The sequence below is a fragment of the Natator depressus genome, chromosome 1 (genome assembly GCF_965152275.1).
Source record: "Natator depressus isolate rNatDep1 chromosome 1, rNatDep2.hap1, whole genome shotgun sequence".
NCBI lineage: Eukaryota > Metazoa > Chordata > Testudines > Cheloniidae > Natator > Natator depressus.
This window is the reverse complement of record NC_134234.1, coordinates 236,468,659-236,493,351: the sequence shown is the minus strand read 5'-3', so window position 1 is coordinate 236,493,351 and position 24,693 is coordinate 236,468,659. Positions and strand designations below refer to the sequence as shown.

At 43.1% G+C, this 24,693-nt stretch overlaps 1 protein-coding gene across 12 annotated transcripts in view; it reads left to right on the top strand.

The window, feature by feature from the left end:
• CALD1 (caldesmon 1) overlaps positions 1-21,963 on the top strand; it is a 239,789-nt gene extending 217,826 nt beyond the window's left edge. For 3 of the 12 annotated variants that reach the window (XM_074938467.1, XM_074938484.1, XM_074938475.1), the window contains 9 exons: positions 477-738; positions 2,997-3,137; positions 10,362-10,405; positions 10,495-10,573; positions 12,449-12,586; positions 14,737-14,832; positions 18,091-18,171; positions 18,527-18,560; positions 20,381-21,962. In XM_074938467.1, coding sequence (XP_074794568.1) covers positions 477-738; positions 2,997-3,137; positions 10,362-10,405; positions 10,495-10,573; positions 12,449-12,586; positions 14,737-14,832; positions 18,091-18,171; positions 18,527-18,560; positions 20,381-20,412 — 907 coding nt within the window. In that variant the 3' untranslated portion in view covers positions 20,413-21,962. Of the gene's footprint in view, positions 1-476; positions 739-2,996; positions 3,138-10,361; positions 10,406-10,494; positions 10,574-12,448; positions 12,587-14,736; positions 14,833-18,090; positions 18,172-18,526; positions 18,561-20,380 lie in introns of all 12 variants that reach the window. The other 9 variants (XM_074938488.1, XM_074938455.1, XM_074938461.1 and 6 more) reach the window with 5 other exon arrangements.
• Positions 21,964-24,693: the final 2,730 nt, after the last annotated feature.

The following is a 24,693-nucleotide window of genomic DNA, read 5'->3' as shown; positions in this document are numbered from 1 at the left end:
AAGCTGGAACATATCTCTGTAGGTAATATTCTCAGTTACATGGTACAAATATGTAAGGATAAGTGTGTATATACTGTGGAGTTGGGACTAAAATAAAATGGATCTTGAATTAAAAAAAAGAGACATGAAAATTTCAAGTTCATGAGTTCAGATATCTCTAGAAAGGGGGTGAGACACATTTGTCTTAGGTTCTGAGGCAATATGATACAAAAACTATGCTTCCAAGCATGTGGGACCCTTTGGTCCCCCACTGTCAGGGGAAGGCAGAGAGATGCCTCTGGGCTCCCGAGCCTGCTTCAGTCCCTGATGAAACCTGCTGAGGGTAGTACACACTCTGTGAGGAACAAAAGATCTTGTCAAGAGGTGTTTGTGTGTGTCAGGTTCTTATGTTGCTGCCTAGTTGAGTGGTAACGGGTGATCCAAACTGGCAAAGGAAAACCTGTGGCATCTTAACCTGCTTCTCAATTCATTCTCAGCCGCTCCGGCATGAAAGCAACTACAAATGCTGAGGATGGTAAGCCGGTGTCCCAGGCTGAAGCCGGCAAACGACTAGAGGAGCTGCGCCGTCGCCGAGGTGAAAATGAAAGCGAGGAGTTTGAGAAGTTGAAGGAGAAGCAACAGGAGGCGGCCGTGGAGCTGGAGGAACTGAAGAAAAAGCGTGAGGAGCGTCGGAAGATCCTTGAGGAAGAGGAACAGAGGAGGAAGCAGGAGGAGGCTGAGAGAAAAGCCAGAGAGGAGGTAATGGTGTAGTAATAAAACCGTGAGATCCAAAGTTAGACTCTGTTCTGCTTCACTTGCTCCTATTGGTCTTTCATTGCATGATCACACAATGCTGTGCAGTGAGGCATACTCTTGGGCAAATAATCAATGGGACTGCACAAAGAGAGAGCCTCTGCTTAACCTGAGTATGGGTGGCATTTTAGGCCCTGGGATAGTACCTCGGGCCCAGATCCTCAAAGGTATTTAGTCTTCTATCTCACGTTGAAAACAATGGGAATTAGAGGCCAAAATACCTTTGAGGATCTGGGTTTCAATATCTAAGGCAATGTTGTGTGAAAGGAAAAGTAAAACCAAAAGAAAGCCTAATGTCAGCCAACTTGGAAGGGCCAAAACTAGACTATTTTATTCCTGGATCTGCTACTGTTAACAGACTATGTTACCTTGGGCATGTGGCTTTACCTCTCTTTGCCCTTGCTTCCTCTCCCACCCTTTTCCTGTCTCATCTATTTAGACTGTAACCTCATCAGGGCAGGGATTGGATCTTGCTATGTGATTGCACCTAGTGCAGTGTGGCCCCAGTTTAAGTTGGGAACTCTAGGTGCTACAATACAAATACTTAACAGATAAAGATCTTTCAATTTTCTCAGTCAGATTCCTCCTTTTGGGGGCCCTACCACCATTCCACTACGTTTTTCTTCTCTGCTACCCACTAAGGTTGACAGAGGCTACAAAACTGGGTCTTTCATCACCCATTTGTACAATGATGTGCAGTGGCACATGCTAATGGACAAAAAAGCTGCACTGTTTCTGAAACCTTCAATCTCAGCTGCAAGTACACAGTATTTGGTGTGACATGATCTAATCCTGACGCACAAGGAGATAGCACCAACGGGTGACATTCTAGTCCCATGCAAGCCAGTGGCAAAACTCATCACACAAATGGGACCAGAATTTCATCTGTGGTTGTCTTGAGAATCTTAACTCTGATTTTCTTATTTCCCATGCATACAAAATATCAGGTGCAATGTTGCAGGAACATAGGCTTTTGTTTGTTGTGGGTGTCTTTTTTTTTTTTTTTTGGCACACATCTTAAATTACAGAAATCTTGTTACTGTCTGGGGAGGGAGAGGTGAGACTAACGCAGATGTTTGTTTGCTGCAAATGGGATTAAATGCCTGTGTTATGATGGACTGACTCTCATTAGAAATCTTTGCCTCATTTAAAATTTAATACCAAAAATACATCTGTTTGCCTGTTTCTTCTGCCAAGTGAATCTCCTTAAACTGGATGTTCAGATCTCTAGCACAGAAGTTAAGGATCTAAATTATACAAAAAATAAACTTGGATATTGGGGACTAATAATTATACTACTTAGCACTTATAGTGAAAGGGCCCAATCCTGGAACATGCTGAGCTCCCTACTTTCCCATAAAAGAACTTTGTGGGAGCGAAGGTCACTCAACATTTTGCAGTATCAGAACAGGCCTTGCTTAATAGGGCTAAGAGTGACTGCCCTCTAGTTCAACTGATGTCTTACAAAATAAAAACCCACACTAGCTCTGCAAGAGTAATAGCCCTTCTTAGGCTGTATGTGGTGCTTTTCGTCTTCAGCTCATTAGGCATATATTAATCTCCACCACCCACATGAGGTAGCTAAGTATAAATATCTGTGCCACAGTTCCCGATCTATAAAGAGGAGGAGAAGTGACTTGCATGAGGCTAAAGGAGGATTCGGTCTTGGAGGTGGGATGGGACCTTGGGGTTCTTGGGTCTGTTCTCAGGCAACTAGGAAGATCCCTTCTCTGGAATTTATTCCCTTGAAAACATTCTACTGTCAATATCCTGACTTAGAGCCATGTTAAGTGTGGCTTTCAATAACATTTTTAAAATCAAGTGTAACAGTCTTAAAAGTTAACATTCAACTTCTTAAGTCCCAGTCCTTTAATGAAAGACTGCATTTTTCATAATGTACTACTGTCTCTCATTACACAGTGGGCCATGACAGTACGCTTTGTTAAGGAGGAAATGTCTTTGAGGGCAGGGGGAAATTAAGATCGTATAGATTAACACACACACTTGATACTATGGTTGCCTAGTGCCACCACAAATACATTATAAATAGCTAGAACTAAAATGGGTCACTGAAATTTCTGGCTGGTGTAAGGATTTGTGTTCTCCACGAATCCTGTATATTTCTCCAGGAGTTTAAGGGATCTGAGGTTGATGTGGTCTTGTGAAGGAAACAAATGACTAGCTAGGTGCTCATACTGTCTTAGGAGGAGAAGAGGAGGCTGAAAGAGGACATCGAGAGGAGAAGGGCTGAAGCGGCTGAAAAACGTCAGAAGATGCCAGAAGACGGTTTGTCAGATGATAAGAAGCCGTTTAAGTGTTTCACTCCCAAGGGTTCATCTCTCAAGGTAACTTCTGCACTAAGTCTATGAATGAGAATAGAATAGGGACTCAAGCTAAAAACATGTATACAAACACCCCCAAATTTTGGGAACACTTCAAATCTGAACGAGGATCCCAATCTGAATTTTGCAAATGGACCTTAGCCAAAACTGTGGATCCAAAGACCTTCAAACCTTGTAATGTTTGAAATCCAGGTCAAAGATTTCGCAGTATGAGCCCATCTGTAGAAAGTTAGTGAGTCTGTATGTATATTGCCTAGAATGCAGGGTACCCATTGTTCTTGATAATCAGGATGTCCAAAAAGAGGCCTTTCTGATATCCTCCTGAGGATATCACTTTGGAAAACATTAGTGTTCTCAGTGTCAAACTAATATTTTCACACTTCAGTGATGATGTGTGTTAGAGAAACTGGAGAGGAATCAGAAATGGACTCTTCTGTTCTACATCCTCAGTTCTCTTCCTCCCTAGCATTTAAGAAGAACACATGGCCACAGAGGACTCATCTCATCTACATCCTTATACTGTGTATTAAATCTATTTACCAGTGGGTGAAACTCTCCCCAGAACAGAGGGCTACCATAAATCCAATCCACCACATAAGCCCCAACTACAAATTGCTGGGCTCAATAACGTAGGTTTTTGTAGCAGGAAAGAATAACTTCTTCTGCAGCAGGAATTACAGGATGGCTCTCTCTGTGGCTTGTGTTATGCGGGAGGTCAAACTAGATGACCACAGTGGTTCCTTCAGGCCTTAAAATATATGGGTGAATCCTGACCTCCCACTGAAATCAATGGGAATGTTGCCATTGACTTCAGTGGAGGCAGCTATTCATCCTATGAACTTGTACTGCCCTTTACACAAGGAAGGAGTAAACTCACAGGGTTATGATAGGCCTCAGATCCTCAGCAGCATTTCCGTTGAGAGCAATGGTGGCAGCGGGGCCCCTGCAGCTCTCAGCTGCGGTGGATGGTGGGTGCTGCCCCTCCAGCAGGGTTTGGGCTCTAATGCCCCAACTTGGGCTTCCATCAGCCCCTCCCACCCAAAGTCAGACAGGTCACAGGCTTCCATGAATTTTTGTTTATTACCTGCAACCTGTCAGTGACCTTTACTAAAAATAACAGTGACACAATCTTAAACTTAACTATAAGTTACTAAAGAGTTTATCAGTAGTTATGCCACTAGTAGCTTCTTTCTAAGCCTCCAGCTGCTAGAAATCAAGACCATTGTGCATGTTCCTTCTGTCTGAACTTTTTCTTCTTCCTGTGCGCGTTAAGATGTCTGGTTGACTTTTATGAAATGCATTTTAGGTTTCTAGCTGACAAATGCCATGACTGATTTCTTTCTCTCGGTTGGAGAGAGAGTTGAAAGTGTATAGTGGAGAAATGTTTAATAGAGTTAGATGCAGCTTTTAGTCTTCACAAAGCTTTTCTGGTAAAGCTACATTTAAAAAAAAATCTTTGGTAGACAGCTTAAACTTTCCAAACTTTGTTAAATTTCAAAGACTATATTTAGGGGGAGATAATAGCTGTGGTCTCGGTGGTGGGAGAGAATTGATGACTGTTAAAGCTCACAAGAGCAACTGTGCTAACTTTGCAGGAATTGTTCTTATTTAAAATGTATATCCGTGACACTTCCTGAACATACCGGTCCCGGCTTCCATGGGCAGCCGTGTATCTGCTGAATCCAGCTAAAATTAGCCTCCTAAACTGTTAGCCTACATCACCTAATTGGTTTCCTAGGCTCCACAGTTGAGGTTTGGGTAGGTTTATGTGCATGTTCTGTAGGGTTCACTAGATCACTCTTTGACCAGGATTTTCTTTCACCCTCCTTGCTCTTGCTTTTATTCTGAGCTAAATAATCTCCTTTCTTCCACAAAGGAGTGATTTGACTGAGGAGGGGGAGAAGACTTGTTGAACTGGGACCTGGTGCACATCAATATGTACGAAGGAGGCAGGAAAATGGTGTGAAAGGGGTGTGGCATGGTGCCATTTTATGGATGTTGCATTTATCTGTCAGGCAAAGGGCTGACTAGAGAGACATAAAGACCAACATAGTTTAGAGAATCTGAGTAAGATATGCAGTCCAATGTCATTCGTTACTTTTTTTTGAGGATTCAGATCTATAAAGACCACTCTGACCTAGCATATCACAGACTATAGAACGTCACCCAGTAATACCTGTTGATGATAAAACAGTTAAACAAAAGTATTTCAGTAAAACCTGCTTCAAGAACACAACAGGGGCATCAAGGTTGTCATCACTGGCAAATGAAGGGAGCTAGGGGACATACAAGGAACAGGAACCTGATGTGTAGGTAGGAGCAGAGGAAGCCTAGTTTGAAGTTAATATAGAGGGCAAGGGGAGTCAAGAAAGGGAATTAAAGAGCAGTGTGTTCAGGATTTTTTAGCAGCTGTGTTTTTAGGAAAATGACCATGACCCTGGGGAAACTGAGGTAGGTGTAGACTGGAGTCCCTCAGATGAGACCACATGGGTTGGGTTCTTTTATGTATGATAGTGAGGAGGAAAAATGCCAGGAGAATGCAGGCAGATTCATCCTGGGCTCAGGGACAGTGGAGAGGCTGCTTGCTCTTCCGTTAGGGATTTTTGTGACTACTTCAGGCCCTGGTAGGCCATTGCAGCAGTGCATGATTGTCACTCCTGCATCTTCCTCTTCCCCTTGGGGCTTCCTGTGAGGGCACAGGGGTGCACAAAACAAGGTCTGCTGCTCCTGTACAGCGCCTCCTGCACTGGGGTCCTTCCCAGTTTAGCTGGCACAAATGGGCTGTAGCATAGGGGTGAACTGTCCTGCATGACACTTCTTTGTTGTATTCTTCCCTTCAAGCCCATTCCTGAGGGGTATCAGGAAGAGCCGTAGAACTGTCCTGTCCCTTCCTAAAGCAATGAAGAAGGCCAGAAGACTTGGAAAACAAAGTTTCCTCTGGGCAGTGAACCCCACCCCCGCAGTCTGAATCTTCAGTTGGGCAGGAAAACAAAACCAGTTTGGAGCTGAAATGGGAGGAACTCCAGCTTGCAGCCTGGGTGTGGGTGGGAGCAATGACAGAACTGAGGAGTCTTGGAAGTTCTCCAGCTCCTAGCTGAAGATCTCATGTGGGGGATAAGAGGATTGTGTGGCAGCCAGCTTTCTCTGAAAAGGCACTCTGACTGCAGAGCCAGGATGTGTGACCTTGCAGGACCTGAGACTTTTTTTTTAAAGACATATCTTTGCCTAGCGCACTATTGCTTATTTAGGCAATATCTCCGCATCAGAGCACTGACTGGGAGGAGTTAGATCCCACACCGCTCCTGACTTTAAAGAACCTCTCCTCTAAGTTTAGTTCCCCCCTCTCCCATTATTTCCCTCTTGAATATGAGAGGGGGAGCCTGTGGCTGAAACTCATCACTCAAGTAAGTCACCTGAGTTACCCCAGGGGTGCACAGATGTTACTGACTTCAGTAGAAAGCAAGACGGGTGCCTAGTGGGGCCATGGTGTATGTTAGTGCTCAAAGAGTCTGAGGGCAGGCTCTTTTCTCCAGGGAGCCAGAACCAAAAGTGGAACTGAGTGGCTAGATTCCTGCAGCTGGGTGCTGTACATTAGCTAATGCTATATGGGACACTATTTTTCTGACTCACCCTCCCTCCCCAAACTGTTTCACTTTTTTAAAGTAGCATTTCTATTGTCATATTACCTGAAGTGGTTTGATAACCTTTATTATACACAGTTTAAGAGTCTACTAAATGGTTAAGATAATTAAATGCACATAAAACAGACAACCCATTATTGGAAATATTTAGTTGGTGATCTGTTCCTAAATGTTATGTAAATGCATGGGGTCAAATCCAGCATTAACCTTTTCCTCATACCATCTTATTCACATCCTGAGGCATCATGGTTGGCAGTGAAGGCAGACTTTGTTTCATAGGCCTTAGGTTGCATCTCTAGCCTCATTAATACATTCAGCAACTTCTTTGCACAACTATGGTAGAAAAACCCCATAGCCTCCAAGCCTGCTCGTACAGGACAGCTTCAAGGAGAGGAAATGTATAAGCATGGTTACACCCTAGAAAAATCCTTCCAACTCAGTTGAGTCATGTATTGCCCTTCATCTGCCTGCACAGCTTCCATTAACTAAGGTCCTGGTCCTGCAAACTGCTGTTTTACTTATGTGAGGAGTCCCCTGATGACTCACATCAGTCAAGTTAAGTGGGTGCAGAAGTGTTGTCAGATTGGGTCCCTGGTGTTTGTGACAGTTGCTATATTGTTGGTCCTTTACTAAGGCTGTAGGCCTCTAATGCTGACATATGGAGATTATTCTTATATTTGATTTGCAGGGGCTGGCTTATTTGAGACACCAGGCTGGGTTCTTCCCCATCTGGTAGTTTAGCTGGAGATTGGTGTCTTTGATTTCTTGAAGCCCTTGCTTGCTTTTGTGATATGTTCTGCATGGTGTTCCTCTTAACAAAACCAGGGTCCAAGGCATTTAAAAATCCCATACAGGCTTTGTTTAGTGTTTGGCCTCAGATACAGGAAACAGTAGAGTTTCTGCTATTCAATTAACAACCTTGCTTTTTCCTATTTATTTTACAGATCTATTTTGTAATTTTATTTAGTGTACGTGGCTAATATTCCTCCTCCTATGCATGCAGCTTGCTTGGAGTGCAGTGGGTTGAGTGGCATAGTCCTCTGCATGTTGAGTTTGGTTGAAGTACATTGAAAGATGGGTTTTTCCCTGCATGCAACAGTAATAAAAACTGGGCTCTTCCTAAGCAGTGCGCCAAGACAGATCCTCATGCAGGAGTAAGGAAACCTCATTAACAACCATTTTATTCTTCAGGCTGGAAAGGCCTAGTCTGTCCTGAGGGATCCCTGCTAACTCTGCTCCTGTCTCCTTTCCCCCTTGCCCTCTGCTGGAGTCTTGCCTCCCTCTCTTGAGCTACACTCCCCGGTATCCTTTCAAGTGCAGACAGAGCCCCCATGTGTACGGAGTGTACTTTCACTTCCCACCTCTTTGCTACTCCCCCACTCAATGATTGTTCCACTCCTCTCCCCTCTTTGCCAAATCCTTCACTCAGGCTAGTCAAGATGGGGCACAGTTGCAGCTGGGAAACAGGACACACCAAGACTGGAGAATTAGTAACTGCTTGCAGAGGTATTCAGGGCTGCGATTAATAGAATCCACCTTCTCCCCTTAATGAACACAGGGAAGCTCTAGAAAACAGCCAGTCTAGCTGGGAAAACACCATTAAAATTGGTCCCTTTCCTGAGGGGTATCTCAGCTAGGGATCCAATGTCATCAAGTTTCTAAGCTAGAAGAGTCTCTAAACCACACATTAGCTAGCTACTTTGGGCCCTGCTCCTGCAAGCTGTTCTGCAGGGACCATCCCCTTGCCTGCATGCAGGGGACCCACTGATGTTGCTGAGGGAGGGGTCTGCTGTGTAGAGCTTATGAGAAAATAGAGGCCTCAGTCTGCAGTGTGTGTGTGTACACACACTGTCCTTTAGAAGTGCTATTCAGAGCACACTTTTTTCTAGAGCTGAATGCAGTGAGAAAATAAAGGCCTCTTCCAATAAAAGATTAGAACCATGGTCAAGATCTGTTCAGACCATATTTCCTTTATAGGAATTAAAAACTAAGCCCACATGATGTTAGTATTTATAAACTTTTATCCTTTCAGCAGTTTCCCATAACCAAAAATATGACTCCAAAATGGGATTCATTGCTGATGGGCAACACTTTAATCGTTTTCTTTATGCGTTGTATAATGGTTGGAAAAAACTGATTATGTTTAAGTTAATATCACAGATCTATCTATTCCATTTTAACCACATTCATTCCGTGGCCATGCCAATTGTATTACTTTTGGGTCAAGACTTCTTTCCAAAGACAGCAGAGGAAAAACCTGAGAAACTTGGACAGCCTTCTCCTGGCTGGTGTGTTGCTGCCACTGTGTGGCTGGATAAAGAATCAGCCATACAGTGTGTCTAGTGGCAGAATAAAGCAGATCTCTCTCTTCAGGAATTTATTTGGATCTGAGACATGAGCAAGCAATACTTGTCCATCTTTTAAGACCAATTACTGGGAATAGTGTATATCTTAGATCAGAGCTGCGCATTTGAGGATCCCTGGAAATATATATATGAAATTAACTGGAATTGGTCCAGTTAGTTTCTCATTCAGCAATGAAGGGAACTGCCCGAATCTTTGCTGCTGTGGCCCTGAATTGTGGAATTTCCAAGCGTTTGAACTTAAGGCATGCTATGGGGTTAGATATTTTTACACTGCTATGAGGGAGGGAGGATGCAGGGGAGAACCTAGAACCATTTAAGTGAGCGGTCTAAAGTTAGTTGTCATTACTTCTACTTTGAAGATGCAAGTGCTGCAGTAGTCACCACTAATGACTTGGAAACAGTACCTAGAGATACTGGTAAATCCGCAGTAACCCAAATTCCGGGATAACTGACGGTCAGGTAGATCTTCTGTTTATGCAGTTGCTCCTGTATGGAGCTGCAGAGCTGACTGCAGGGTAGGGTGGGGTCCAGCTGAGTACTGACCGGGAGAAGTAAAAGGAGGTGAAATTGTTGGAGCTGACTCCATTAACGACATCATCTCTGCCAGACCTCCTCCAGCCCAGACTGCAGAGCAGACCTTGTCTCATGTGACTTCATTAAATTTTTTGTGGTGACCGTGCTGTATAGAAGGAAAATATGCTTTGATCTATAATTTGAGTCCAAAAAATCAGTGTACGTGTCCTCTTTAAAATGTATGGGATGGAGTTACATGGCTCAGCTCCAGATCTGGCCTACTTTGATGTGTCTACTCTTGAAAACTTATTTAATTTGCCTCTTTCCCTGATGCTTTTTGCGGGGTGGGTGAATGTGGCATATAATGTGACTCTAATCTCCCAACCCCCTTAGTGACCTGTACATCCTCCCTTTCCTTCACCCCTGGTGCATTGGAGACTTACTCTTCTAAATATATCATCTTTAGAAGCACTGAAGAACATGAAGGAGGTAAATAATAATTCCCTGCATAATTCCCCCACACCTGCATGTCTGTTTCATAATAGGGTCCTAAATGGCAAACTTCTCTGTATGTTGCTGCAGTGATTTGAATTTGAAGCTGATGGTTTTCTGTTTGGAGCTGCGTGTCACTACAGGCCTTTGAACTTGTATTGGGCTGCAGGCATTGCAGATAAATAGTTACACCACTTCTATCTTTCTATTTCTAGATAGAAGAACGAGCAGAGTTTTTGAACAAATCCGCTCAGAAGAGGTAAAGCAATAAACTGTGTAATTGACTAAATCAAAGCAGCAAAGTGTGTGGATTGTAGTAATCACTTCTGTTTTCTCCCCTCCAAACAGTGGTGCTAAACCCACTCACTCTGCAGCAATTGTCTCCAAGATTGACAGCAGACTTGAGCAATACACTAGTGCAATTGAGGTAAGTTATAACTAAATTATATTAACCCAATTGGTGATGGTGGTTGGGGTGGGGGGCCTTAATCAGTCCAGGTTTTAGTATCCAAGAAATGTGGGGAGCTTCATCACAAAGCTGCTTCTGATGATGCTTCAGAACAAAGTGGTTCATACAAGGTTTGAACAAACGTTCAGAGGCTTATCTGACTCAAATGTCAGAATTGTGACCTCTGTTGCTACTAAATATTCCGTCTTCTCTCTCTAACCTTAGTGGCTGTTAACTTGTAGTACTTTCCAGATGAGTCTCAAACGGTGCTACTAACCTTTAATGAATTGAGCCCCAGCACCCCTGTGTGTTGGGTACCTGCCTGTTTTTCTCATCTAACAGATGGGTTGTTGAGGCAGAGAGGAATGACTTGTCCAAGGTGTCACAGTAGCTCTCTGGAAGAACAGAACCCACATCTCTGAACTCCCAGCTGTGTTGTCTAACCATAAGGCTGTGCTTTCCTCTTCATCACTTGTCGCACATCCTATTCATTAGGCCGGATTGTGGGCAGCACTACATAGGATGTAGTGAGCCTTGTCACGTGATAATGTTAAAACAGTCTATCTTCTAGCGCTGAGCTTAATGAGGATAAAAAAAATGGTAGTTCCTAACTTACTCTCCCTTCTGAGGTTCCACCTAGAACGAGCTACCCAGTCCCTATTTCCCTTGTCCACTTGGCTGCTGTTAGTTTTAAAGAATCAGTACATATCTGTGTCTTACAACTCCACTCTGACCCTTTTGTCCCCATGTAAGACACAGTCTCTGAGCTCAGAGCCTGCAGATTTTGATTCAGCGCCAGAACTAGATGTTCGACTCCCCAAACTGTGAATGGGTGAGGGTGGAGCTGTGGCCCCATCCATCTCTAGCAGCGAGCGGAGCTGATCCCATGCAGCAGGGAGATCAGGCTATACCATTCCAAGGGTGCAGCAGTAGCTGTGATCCCAGACACATTGGACCTGCTTGTCAACTCATGTGAATGGTATTGCTCCACTGACTTCAATAGAGCTATGCTGATCTAGACCATCTGAGGATCTGGTCCTTTGTGCCTAGCTTGGACATAAAGCTATTGCTCTACGAGGTAAGGGGAGTGATGGAGAGCAATAATGTTACCTGTGCTTTCTTGCCACAGTCTGGCCCTTACCTTCTGCTGCTGGACATCCCTTACACTTAGAAACACAAGGCAACTTCTTCAACCTCTACCTGTTAGGACCCTCCACTCCCCCACATCCCTAACTGATTCCACAATATTTGTGAATGTTGCCAACAAAGAGGGAATTTTGACTTCCATTTTGGTAACCCTGCAGAAGTTACACCTTGCAGAAATGCTCGACTGTTGGGCCTTTGTGATAAACCTTAGTTATAGGGTTAACCTGCCAGTACCAGACAGAGCAGGATGGATACACTAGACAGCATATCAGTCCTTTACAGCTGCCTTCCTCCTTGATTTGTGCTGCAGCCAGAGGCAAATCCATGGAAGGAAGAGGGCAAACTGTTTAAAGGAGTTACAAGCTAAATCAAACTATGGGTCAGCTGTAAGCACTACTTTATAAACCTCTGTACCATCGGCTACTGTTTACCACAAACCTTGTAAATCCATGTGGGCAAAATCTGCATGAATGATAGGGCAGATCACGAGGAGTGCACTGACTTGAACAACTGTACTTCCAACAAGTGAGGCTCTTTACTAAGAGTCTTATCTTTGTCTGCATAATAATTTGCATAGTCATCAATGGAACTTCATTCAGCTTTAAAAATACACGTATACACTCTTCTCCACTGGTGCCCCAGAACTCTAAAACACATTCAGCACCAGGGTCTTAGTTCTGAGCACTAACTGGTGTCTGTCTATTGCAGGGCACAAAGACTGCAAAACCTGCTAAGCCAGCACCCTCTGACCTTCCAGTCCCAGCTGAGGGTGTCCGTAATATCAAAAGCATGTGGGAGAAAGGGAATGTTTTCTCATCACCCTCTGGACCAGGGACACCAAATAAGGTACATATTCCTACTTTGCATGTTTATATAGAACTACACCAAGGACCTTTCCTTAAATCCTTATTTATGAGTAATCCTTACTCCTGTGAGCAGTCTTGCTGAAGTCAAAGATAGATGGCGCTCAGCATCTTGAAGAACTGGATTCTCAAAGACCCATGTGGTACAGCAGTGGTCATCAACTGGTCTATCATGGAGCCTCTGACCATGGATCTCAGTCAGTTACTGAGACTGAGATCCACTGTTAGAGGCTCCACAATCGACCAGTCGATCACAATAGGGTTGCCAACCCTCCTGCAGCCAAACCGGGAGATCAACTGCTAACGGTCCGTTGGCAGAGCAGGGCTAAGGCAGGCTCCCTCTCTGTCCTGTCCCTGCGCTGCTCCCAGAAGCAGCCAGCATGTCTGGCAGTGGCTCGGGGTGAGTGGCGGGGGGGGAATGCCCAGGCAGGGCAGTGGGTCTCCGCGTGCTGCCCTCACCTGCAGGCACCATCCTCGCAGCTCCCATTGGCTGGGAATGGGGAACCATGGCCAATGGGAGCTGCGGGAGTGGTGCCTGCAGGCAAGGGCAGCACGCGGAGCCACCTGCCCTTCCCCCACCCAGGAGTCGCTGCCGGACATGCCGGCTGCTTCCAGGAGCAGTGCAGGGACAGAGAAGACAAGGAGCCTGCCTTAGCCCCACTGTGCTGCCGCCTAGGAGCCACCTGAGGTAAGCAGCATCTGGCCGGAGCCCAAACCCCTCCTACATCCTGGCCCCCTCTCAGAATCCACACCCCGGAGACCCTCCTGCACCCCAACTCCTGGCCCCAGCCCTGAGCCCCCTCCTGCACTCCAGCCCCTTCCCAGAGTCCGCACCCTGCACCTCAACCTGCTGCCTGAGCCTTGAGCCCCCTCCTGGAGACAGCACCCCACACTCCTCCTGCACCCCAACCGCCTGCTCCAGCCCTGAGCCCCCTCTTGCGCCCAAACTGCCTCCCTGAGCCCCCTCCTGCACCCCCAACCCCTTGTCCCAGGCTCAGCCCAGAGCCCCTCCCACACTCCAAACCCCTCAGCCCCAGTCCGGAGCCGGCACCCCCTCCTGCACCCCAACCCCCTATCCCAGCCCACTGAAAGTGAGTGAGCATGGGAGAGAGTGAGCGATTGGGTGGGGGGGGGAGATGGAGTGAGCAGGGCAAGGTCTTAGAAAAGGGGGTGTGGCCTTGGAAGGAGCAGGGCAAGGGTGTTTGGGTTTGTGTGATTACTGTTGTTTCTACATTTTCTTTGAGGTAGCTCCTAGGTTGCACTTAAATTCAAAAAGTGATCTGGTGCTTATAAAAGGTTGGAGACCACTGGCCTACAGAATAACAGTAAGACTATTACAGTAGGCACTAAGAGGGAAACTTATTGCAATAATAGGCTTAGTTAAGAGAGAGTCACTGAAACTTCACACTTCTGACATCTTACAGAGCTGTAACTGGGGAGCTTAAGCCATGTACAAAAAAGTTCGGAGTTGTGATGTTTTTATTAGGTCAAATTCTACTAGTAAAGTTACTCAGGTGTTTTGTTTTTTTGTTTTTTTTTTTTTAAAAGCATCACTGGAATATTTAAGGTTCATATCTTGTCTATAAATTCATAGGCCAACATTTCCTTCTTACAAGTCAACGTGAGTTGAAAGCACTTCTGAAAATCAGGCTCTGTGCGTCTAAATATGAATGTAGGCACTTAACTGTATGCACCCAAGTGTGAAAACTTTGGCCATATATTTTAAAAAATTCTATTAACCTTGGGTGATTTAGGCATGAGTTTTATTGTATTGTATTTCAAAATTCCAGTTAAAAACAAAAACAAAACCTGGATGAAATAATTCCCGTGTCATTCTTCTGTTTAGGCTAAAGATCTTATTTTTAGAATTTGGAGTGGGGGCAGAAGCAGCACTGGATGCTCAGGGATCAATGAAAGCTTTATGAACACTATCCAAGGGGTTAGTCAATGATTACTCTGTTTGCCAGGTGTGACCAGCTAGCCCTGAAAATTGAAGGCTATGTCTCAACCAGACATAGTATCTTGAGGGAAATTCTTATTAACCATGGGTTTTGCTTTTTTTAAGCCCCAAATCATAGAGCCCGTAGGCACAAGTACTCTAGAAAAGCTGATTTGTAAATGACTGCTTTGCAGGAAACAGCTGGACTGAAGGTTGGTGTGTCCAGTCGTATCAACGAATGGTTAACTAAGACCCCAGACACCAACAAATCGCCTGCTCCGAAACCTTCTGTAAGTAAAACTGCAGTAACTGGCTTCTGAATGATAAGTTTGCACTTATGTCAGTAGGGGAGAGATAAAAAGTAAATATGGTAGGTCAGGAAGCAGATGGCTCCTTGGAAGGGATGGTGGTGCATTCTCTTTCCTCAGAGGCTTGACCTGATAGAAGCACTAAAGTTGAGAACTTGTGGATGATGATGGTATCAGAACAGCTCTCACCATCGAGCTGGTGCATCCTTGGAAATTGCATGGATGGATGCTCTAGAAAAATTGTGAGGGGTCATGTTACAGAGGAGAGTGTTAACTTGGAGCCTCAGGTATTCTGCCATGAATCTGTAAATAAACAGTCATGACCTGTTGATGAAATATTTGATATTTTGCCTCCAAGAGGAACTGGCAAACTATTGAAATGCCCAAACTGTTAGTGTCCTAAAGATGCCTTGGTGTAAATGAGACTCCAATCCTAAAATGGTAAATATACAAGTAGCACATCAGGCTGTTATGTTTAAGCTTCCTGCATCCATATTTGACTATATGCTGCCAGACCATATAGCTTTCAGCTAATCTAGAGGAGAGGAGCAGCAGAGCTGTGGAAAGCTTTTGTGTCCCTGGATCTGCCCCTTTCCCACCAAAATGAATGCAAATGTCTCCTCCTTGTTGCCATAGCAATTCCTAATGTAGCAACTCCAGGAGAGAGACTGTCCCAAATGTCTATATTGCTCACCTCTCCTGTAAGAAGCACCTGGTCCAGATCACTGATGGCTCCCTTCACTCTAAGCATCACATAACTTTCTACTCAGTTGGGAACAAGGGCAGCAAGCTACAAATGAAGGAAGAAGGAAAAAAGTCGTTCAGCCACTGCCAAGAGGGGCAGGGGAAACAAGAGCGGTTCAGGGAGGAAAGAACAGAAATCGACAATTCCAGTCCCTTTTCCTTCCCTGCATTGGGAGATAATAACATGTATTGTAAGGTATGGCAGGGCTAAGGCCTCCACTGGATCATATTCAATGATTCATCTTATTTTGGTACTTTATAAAAAGTCTTGTTATGCACATTGTGTAGTATGTTCAGTACAATCCAATTGCTTTCCACATCACTGCTAGCATAGCATGTGCTTCTGATTTACACTCCTGTTGCCTTCAGTAGGGTTGCTTGGAGTTGAGTGGTTGCCCTTAAAACATCAGTATTTGCTAATGGTCACATGGTAACTGAGTTTAGCAGTGTCTGAATAGAAAATAATGGCGGTAGCTATTTAACGGTGACCATGGTAAATTGGCATAGAATCTGGTTCTTGATTTTTGGGTTTTGTTTCTTTTTCTCTAAGCTGGGCATTAATAAACAATGCAGAACTATGCACTCCTTTCCTCAACCACATCTTTCTTTCTCTCTCAGCGGATTGCTCTCTTTCCTTTCAATATCTGTTTGCGTGGACTTCTCTAGATGCCTGCCTTCCTTCCTTCTGTCCTTTTTGGATTGGGGGTCTCTTTGCTAAACTGGTCAAGTAAATCCTTTCAAAATTCACTCTAAGGTATGATCTGACTGTAAACCTACATGTCTCTTAATGCTATTAGGATAAGCCAAGGGGAAATCAAGACTGTCTCAATTCCCAAACCATCTTTTTCTCTCCCTCTTGGGCACCAGGATCTGGCTGTCTTTATTTCACCTCCTTAAATCCATCCAAAATGAAGTTGAGAAGACTAGGCATGTGGTCAGTCCTCTGGAGACTTGTACCAACAGTGTTTTTGCACTGACCTTTTGGAGATTGAAATATGCTCAGCTGTGATCATAGCCACTTGCTATGTACTTCTTGCTTGCACGCAAGTTTTAATGTATCCTAGAATATCACCATTGTGCCAAAGCACACGCCAGAGAAGTCAGACTATAAACTGCTTGCTGTTGTTTAGTACCTGGGAGCTCTTCCTTCCTATTGCAGAAATCCTTGCGCACAGCAAGGATGTCTGCATTGGGGATGGCAAGAAGGATGCTGGGAACAATGTAGAACTTGCACCTTTCATGAGGTGTTGAAGGTTTATTTTTCCCTGCTGGGTGTTTCTCTCACACTTCCTGTTATCCTGGCACTTCAACTCCATGCTATGGATTTAAAGGTTGTAGTTAGAATTAAAATGGACATAAAGAATGGTTTATGGCTAAGTGTTGGATCACAAAATCTTTACTTGAGAATGCACAGGAGGACCTGCTCTTCTGTTTGTGCAGTGTCCTCTCCATTACAGCATTTCTAATCCATCTCTGGGTGAGACTACATAGTTTGTTTACATTTAAAAAAAACACCTCCTTTGTCTATACAGAATGATCTATAGTCTGGCTAGACTACATGTCCCATGATGCACTGCTATATGTGACCCCCCCCCCCCGTAAGACACTGCATTCTTTGAGCCTAGTGCATCTTGGGAGATGTGGGCCAGCCAAGGAGCCTATACCATGGGAGAAAATGGGGGGGCATGAAACATCCAAATTACTACTCCCATGAAGTATTGAGGCATCTTGGGCAGATTTATTGTAATGTTGAGCTTCTTCTAAATGGTAAAATATTTTGGTTCTATTCAATCAACTGCAATATTTCAATTCAGCTCAAACCTACCTGAGACTTAGTATTTCCTCCCAACAGAAAATTAAACCTTTTCACCAAAATTGAAGTTTCCCAAGGGAAACAATTTCCCATACCAACCTTTACTCTGTCCCTTTATGTGAATATATTACAAGAAGATCCATCTTAGCAGAACTGTAGATTGACTTAGGTAGGATTTTGTATTACAGGGATATGTATATTGGATGATCACGTAAAGTGTCATCTTGTTACTTGATGAAAAATTCCGTATGCTCAAGTTATTTCCCCTGTACTTACTGTGTAAAAAGAAAAAATTAAACCTATTGGGGTTGGACAGTGACCTCCGTTTTTAAGGTGTCACAGGAGATCAACGACTAGCTTATAACTGCTGTATAACCCGTCCTCTGGTTTGGAAGTGAAAAATACGTATTTGCTTTTTACCACTTTCCATTCTCTTCTTCTACCTCGCATAGTATTTAACATAGAAGTAAAAAGCATATAAATAACTTATGAGTAAAGGTACTGCAGGCCAAGTTCTGCTTTTGGTTAGTGTACATCTGTGAAAACACATTCCAAATGGGGCTTACGCAGGCATACTGTGTGGGTATTTCTGTGGGAAGTTACAATACAGCCTTTACTCCACTTAAATAAAACAAATCTGAACTAGTATTTTTTTTTCTATTCTTTGACTCCGCAAAATATAGGATTTAAGACCAGGAGATGTATCCAACAAACGTAATCTCTGGGAGAAGCAGTCAAATGAAAAGGCAACCTCTCCTTCTAAGGTAATACTTCTCTATCCATTGTAGAAAGAACAAAGACCCTGCGTGAGACTTTCAGAAGGCATAGTGTCTAATTCTGACCAGCATTCAGTAGGAGGTGGGGATCTAATTGCCCTTTGTGCCTTTTTGAAAATCTCCCCCTTCTGTCTATAGTATTAGAGAAAATTCATCCATTAATGTTCAGTAGGCCAGAAAAAGGCCTATGTACCATTCCTATTTTGAAGAACTAAGTGGTGCATAGACCTTGTGTTGGCCCTTTCCACAGATATGATTTTCTTTCCACTCTGGCGAACGTGGTTTTCCTACATACGCCTTTCTTTAATGATAAATGTATTATGGAATTTTTTTTGCACTGCAGGTAACAGCTATGGGGAAAAAGTCAGAGACTAATGGTAAGTGTTGCGAATAATTTGTACTCTACATTATTAAATGGAAGCTTTTGCACATTTCATACAGATGCACCCAGCTTTTAAAAGTATGCCATTAGTGGTGGCACACAAGAAATAATTTTTGAAACGGAAAGGAAGAATTAATTGCCCCAGATCATAATTTGACAAATATTTTTGGGTAATGAGCACAAATCTTCCTTTTGGGATGACCGTTCTCTAGCCATATTTGCAAAGAATTGTGTGCATAACACATCTAGTGCGTTTGCTGTAGCTGCAGCTGCAGAGATCCATTTGAACTGTTTGAGGCCCAAAGAATAAGACCGTCAAACACTCCCAGGTGTCAAGCATCTGGGAATAGTCCTTTCAAAGTCTATGAATGGTTTTCATCAAAACTAGTTAAAAAAATCCTAAATGCTGAGTGAGGCTAGTGTTGCAATGTTATTCCACTGGGAATGGAAACCCTGAGGACTGATGAAAACAAATCCATAGGATGACTCTGAACGGTACCATTAGGCAAGCGGAAAGTCTCATGACAGATGAACATGCAGTCACTTGTTGACTCTTAAATCTTGATCTCATGAGTTGCTGAGTGCCCTCCATGCCCCAGACTTGAATTGGAGTTGAGTTCAAATGCTGTCAGCTTCAGGCCATCTCTTGCTGCAGCAGTGCCTGGGTACTTTTTCACAGCATAAACTATGTTTGGTGTTTCTATTTTGGCCCTATTTGAGTCACAAGTTTGAAATAAATTGTCTGAGAGCTATGTCGTGGCTGTGCTGAAGGGAACTAGTAAAACCTCTGCTAGCTCTTCTGTACAGGCGATACTTGTATTCCACCTGGTTTTCCTTGGAGAACTTTGGAAGAAATGAGGCTCTGTGGAAGAGGAGTGGGGGAAGAAGTGCTCTATTAAATAATTAAAATTGATCAGAAGTCCATTCAATAGGAGTCCCTTAAATCTGTGACCCATATTTGGAACAAAACAATCCATCTGTGAAAACACTGACTTAAATGGAGGGAAGTAGTATAGTTTTCTCATCATTTCAGTATTAGAAGTCTGTTTTAGAATAACACTTGCAATGTTTGCAAAGCTCTGGAAGATGAAATGCAGTATATACAAACTAACCCTGATATCACTCCTATTAAGTGGGCCTTATTATTTTACAGTGAAATTAAGACGGCTTTTCACAATTACTTAGTGCTGGCCTCTCTCTACTCCCACGGGAAATCAATGGCAATTTTATCACTGACTTCCCAGGTAGCAGAGCTAGGCCAGCACTGAGCAGTTTGGGAAATACCAACCTAAATGGCTTACCCAAAGCCATGTGTGGCGAGAAGGTCAATATCAAGAACAGGGATTGGAACTCCTGAGTGCCAGTCTCCCCGTTCTTTGATTTAGTAGACCATGCTTTCATCACTCGTAGAATCATTTCCTTGTTCCTGGGGATTGGAATACAGTGGTTGAGCAGAAGTGCTGAGGCAATCTGTCTAGGAACAGGAGCCACAGACAAACGATGCGTGGGGAACGTGCTGTGTAATACTCCTTGAAAGGGTCACTATGCTCCCTGTACCTGCTCCAGAGGCAGCGGCTGCTGCTGCCACCAGATGTGAGCAAGTATCTGTGTGAGATCCTACCCACCCTTGGAGCCACGGAGCACCTGTGTGCTAGCTGGCCACACAGCCTAGTAGTAGGTGTGTGGTGTTGTCTTGCCCCTTAGCAGGTGCTCTGAGGTGAAGGGGTTTGAGGCACGTTAATTCAGAACAGCCACCTCCTATATTGCTAGAGAAACATCTGATTTCAAGCAATCTTTAATCATTCTCTCTTTCAGCAGGTTTGAGACAATTTGAGAAAGAACCATAGGAGGCTACTAAAGATGCTGAACCAACTCATTTTGGAAGTGCTAAATTGTCCTTTTTATATTTATGTTTATTTACCAAAATGTCTTTTTTTGCATTATCCCAGTTAAAACCATGTATATTAGCACTGTATTTAATAATCAGTCTAGACATTCATCATAATAGTACTGCCTTTGCACAAGAGCCTTTATTCCTAAAGAAACCCATGCTGTGAAATACTCTCCTACTGATAGTCACGACTGTGTCTGAACAGTGATTTCAACCGGCGTAAGAGGTCAACCCCCAAATGCATGCAAAGTTGAATTACTTAAGAAAAGTGTGCAGTAAACCCATAAAAACAGTGGTTACTTTTGGAATACAGAAGTCTTTTTCTGCACTTTAGACTAAGGCATGGAAGAAATCTTTAGTTGACAATGTAATATTTTCTGTAAGTTGCCCATGTCATAAATACTGCATCAATAACTTGTTTAAATTTTTGTTTTAAGTATCCATTTTTTCATTCTAGTTTAAGTTAATATCTAAATTTGGATGATTGTTAGCTGACAGCGGTACTGATACTCTATTTTTGTTAGTGATTAGTAACTGATTGCAATATATACACACAGCTTTACAAAGTTTAGCTTTAAGGCACTACTAATGGTAGAATGCTTTAATACATGCTAGAGTATTATATTTAGTAATGAATGCACATAATTAGCCGGTATCACAGCTTTTAAAAAAGTCATACTTTTCTATAGTAAGATTTCATAATTTTGCCATTAGAGGTATGGCAAGATAAGTATTAAATTTTTTTAAAATGTAAGATGCCCAGTAATGGGTAATTAAAAAGAAACTATAGTTTTAAAGAGGGGAAAATAAGGGTATAGAGGATCAAAAGTAGGTCACTTGTATAAAACATCGTAGTTTAATTTATGTAAAACTACCATAATTAAAAATGTAACACAGTTGGAGCTTAAATGACTGTACACTAAATCTTGCCATTCATCAGTGCCGTATATTAAGTCCACCTAACCACTCAAAGTGAAGTAAGCCTCCTAATTATGGTGTTTAAGTATCTCCCAAAGCTCTTATTTACAGATTGTTTGATTTGTATATAGTAAACACAAAGCTATAAGTCAGCTTGGTTTGAATTTACATGCCATAAGGTTTAGCAATTACATCCAGCAGTATATGGGTGGAATAAACTAGTTAACTGAAGTAGCCCTAAAATGCTTAACAGCTTTATGCATTGGAACTACAGAGAACTCCTCCTTCATCACTACTTTTTTTTGGTAGCATGTTTTTGTAGCAGCGGACTTCTTTTTTTAATTAGAGGGGAGAACAGAATATTTCAATGCAAAGATGAGCTCCCCTGCTTAGCTGAAACATCTTGTTTACATATTGAGATGCACTTAGCTATCTGTAGGGGGCAAAACTGTGCAAACAATGCCCAGCATTGTTTCTGAATTGTCTTTTTTTTCGTCTGGGGTTTTTGTAAACACTTTTCTCTGAATCTTTCAAATACATTTGATAGCTGCAATAAAAATGACTTGTTCAAACAATATACTCTGAAACTGCACCAATAATAAATGGAATATTTCCATCAACAGTCCCTGTTTGTGTAATGATTTAGAATGCATCATTTGTAAGTGGGATGGGGTTTTTTGGCATAACGCTAATACATTGCAAAAATGCAGCACGGTGAAGCTCACAAATGTATCAGGTGTGTACATATATAGTAGACAGTCTTCTAAACCTGTGATGTAAAAGTTCAGTGGTTTCAGTTTGTATATTGTTGAATGAATCTCATAGGAAAAAGACCTGAAATGGAAAACTTATGATACAAGTAGCTATGTTCTACTCCATTTCCATAAGGAAGTATTGATTTAGTTGTGCAGGCCCTTGCTATCTTGCTTTGAAAAGCATTTTGCTTATGAAACTTGAGTTGTTCCTGCTTCAAAAATTAGGATCATATCTGTATCCATAGATGATCCTAATGGACCCTTGATACAGTAGATGAAGAATCAATAAGCTGCAGAATTTTTTCCTCTGACCTGAAGGTGCTCTCACAAACTCCAAATTTTAAGCAGCCTCAAAAGAATGAGGTCTCCTACTCTAGGGGGAACTTAGAGCTACAGGAAGATTATATTGCAGGCACTCTGTCTTGTGAGTCACTGGGAAAAAATGCCCTAACACTGAAACTGGAACATCTCAGCTGTAAAGTAATAGTTTCTTCTTCATGGTCATTCAAACTGTGTATGCTCCTTTATGGAGGGGGGAGTGCACTAGTCAGATTAAATTAACCCCACCTAGAGGCTAATTAGTCTTTTATGAGGCAGTCCACCTCCATTCCTCCAAAAAGAAGCTAAAGCTAATGTATGTGAGATAACTATCAAAGGCTGAATATAAGGGAGCCCAGGCAGACTGAAAAGCACTCTTGTCCTTCAGGATGAAAATGACATGGTATTTTAACTGGTGGTGCTGCTTATTCTGGAGATTTCTTTTAATAGAAGGGTGGTGTCATGTATAGAAAAGTTTTCCACGTGGAATGCAGTGAGCTGGGAACCGCTTTTGATCAGTGAGGGTAGTGCAAGGAGAGCTTGCAGTAGCACAACCTGTCTCTTGCAATATGGGGTGCTAGGTCACACGTGGCCCATAGTTGGAAAGGGACTAGGTGCACACCACCATGGTAGTGTACTGTTGGAAGATGAGACTATATTAGGGGCACTGTTTTAAATAGTCATCTAGTTTTAGGTTCATGTATATAACTAGTCACTATTGGAGGGAAACATAGACTTGCCCTAGACCCATAATTCTCCACACTCAAGATACCTTTGTACTTATTCATGTGGAAGGTACAGAGTTCAAAACCTGACTTGGTGAGGGTAGGGCAGGGCAAGGATTTTTTCCCCCCTCTGTGCAATTAACAAAAATCTAGGCAATTTCTCAACTACCTTTAAATTGTTGTAAAGTCAAGTATGTTAGCTATATCACCTACACTTCTAGAGGACCCATTGCTTCAGTCAGAGCACACAGTGGGCAGAATTAAGATTGCACAAGCAACCTTTAACATTTTTACTTAACTTGTGTAATAGTGCTTGGAAGTGATGGTTTAACAGCAACAGATCCTGGTAGTCAGCAGGCAGGATCAAACCTGGGGCCTCTGGAGCTTAGTGCATAAGCCAAAAGCCAGCTGGCTGTTAGCTAATGCTGCAGAGCAGACTCAACCTCTGTGCCTAAGTGGTCTCTGTGCCACTAGATAGGACAGAACACCACACCCAGGAGGGGTGTGGATTACAATGGCTCTTGCTAAGCTTCATTTACAGCAGCTAGCACCTCCTATTCAAATAGCTAGCTCAAGACAATAGGTAAGTAAATGTAAAATGACTTGCTTTAACAGCACCCAAATATCTCCATAGGGTGTTATTTTTTAAAACCCTAATCTGTAAAAGTCTGTGAAAACAGGTATTGTCTGTCTCTACCTAATGCCACATAAAGCATTGTAACCATTCTTCCCTTAGTCCTCAAAATTATTTTCTACTTTATGGATTCTACTTGTTTTAGGTCACCTGTGATCTAGTTATACATTAAGTATTTTGAAAAAAATTAAGTTTAGGGGGGCTGCATTCTCGACCAATGTTGTAAAATGTGCTTTATCCACATGTACCTAAAGGTTTACATTTTAGAGACCCAGGGCTTGTCTAAAAAGTACTTCTGTGATCAATGAGCACAATGACATCTAGCTTTGTGTCTAAGACTTCCAGCACTGACCATCTCCCATGCACACCCCACTAAGCCCAAAGCTCCTACAATTCCAGTCACACCCAAGATAGATTTCTTTCTTCCCCCTTTATGCTCAGTTATACAGGGAGCAAGTTTGTCATTTAGTCCTAGAGCCACTTACACCAGCCCAGCAGTTCTCAAACTGTGGGTGAGGACCTCAAAGTAGGTCACAACCCCCCTTGCATGGGGTCACTAGGGATGGCTTAGATGTGCTGGGGTCTGGGCCTGAAGTCCAAGCCCCACTACCCAGGGCTGAAGTCAAAGCCTGAGAGCTTCAGCCCTGGGGGCAGGACTGAGGTTGCAGGCCACCTGCCTGGGGCTGAAGCCCTTGAGCTTCAGCTTTAGCCCCCTTCCTGGAGTGGTGGGGCTTGGGTAGGCTCAGGCTTCGGCTCCCCCCATCCTGGCATCATGAAGTAGTCAGAAGGGCATCGCAGTGCAGTGAAGTTTGAGAACCACTGCACTAGCCTACTGGTGCACCATTTAGTAAAGTGAAGTGAATACACTCATTCAAATAATTGTACTC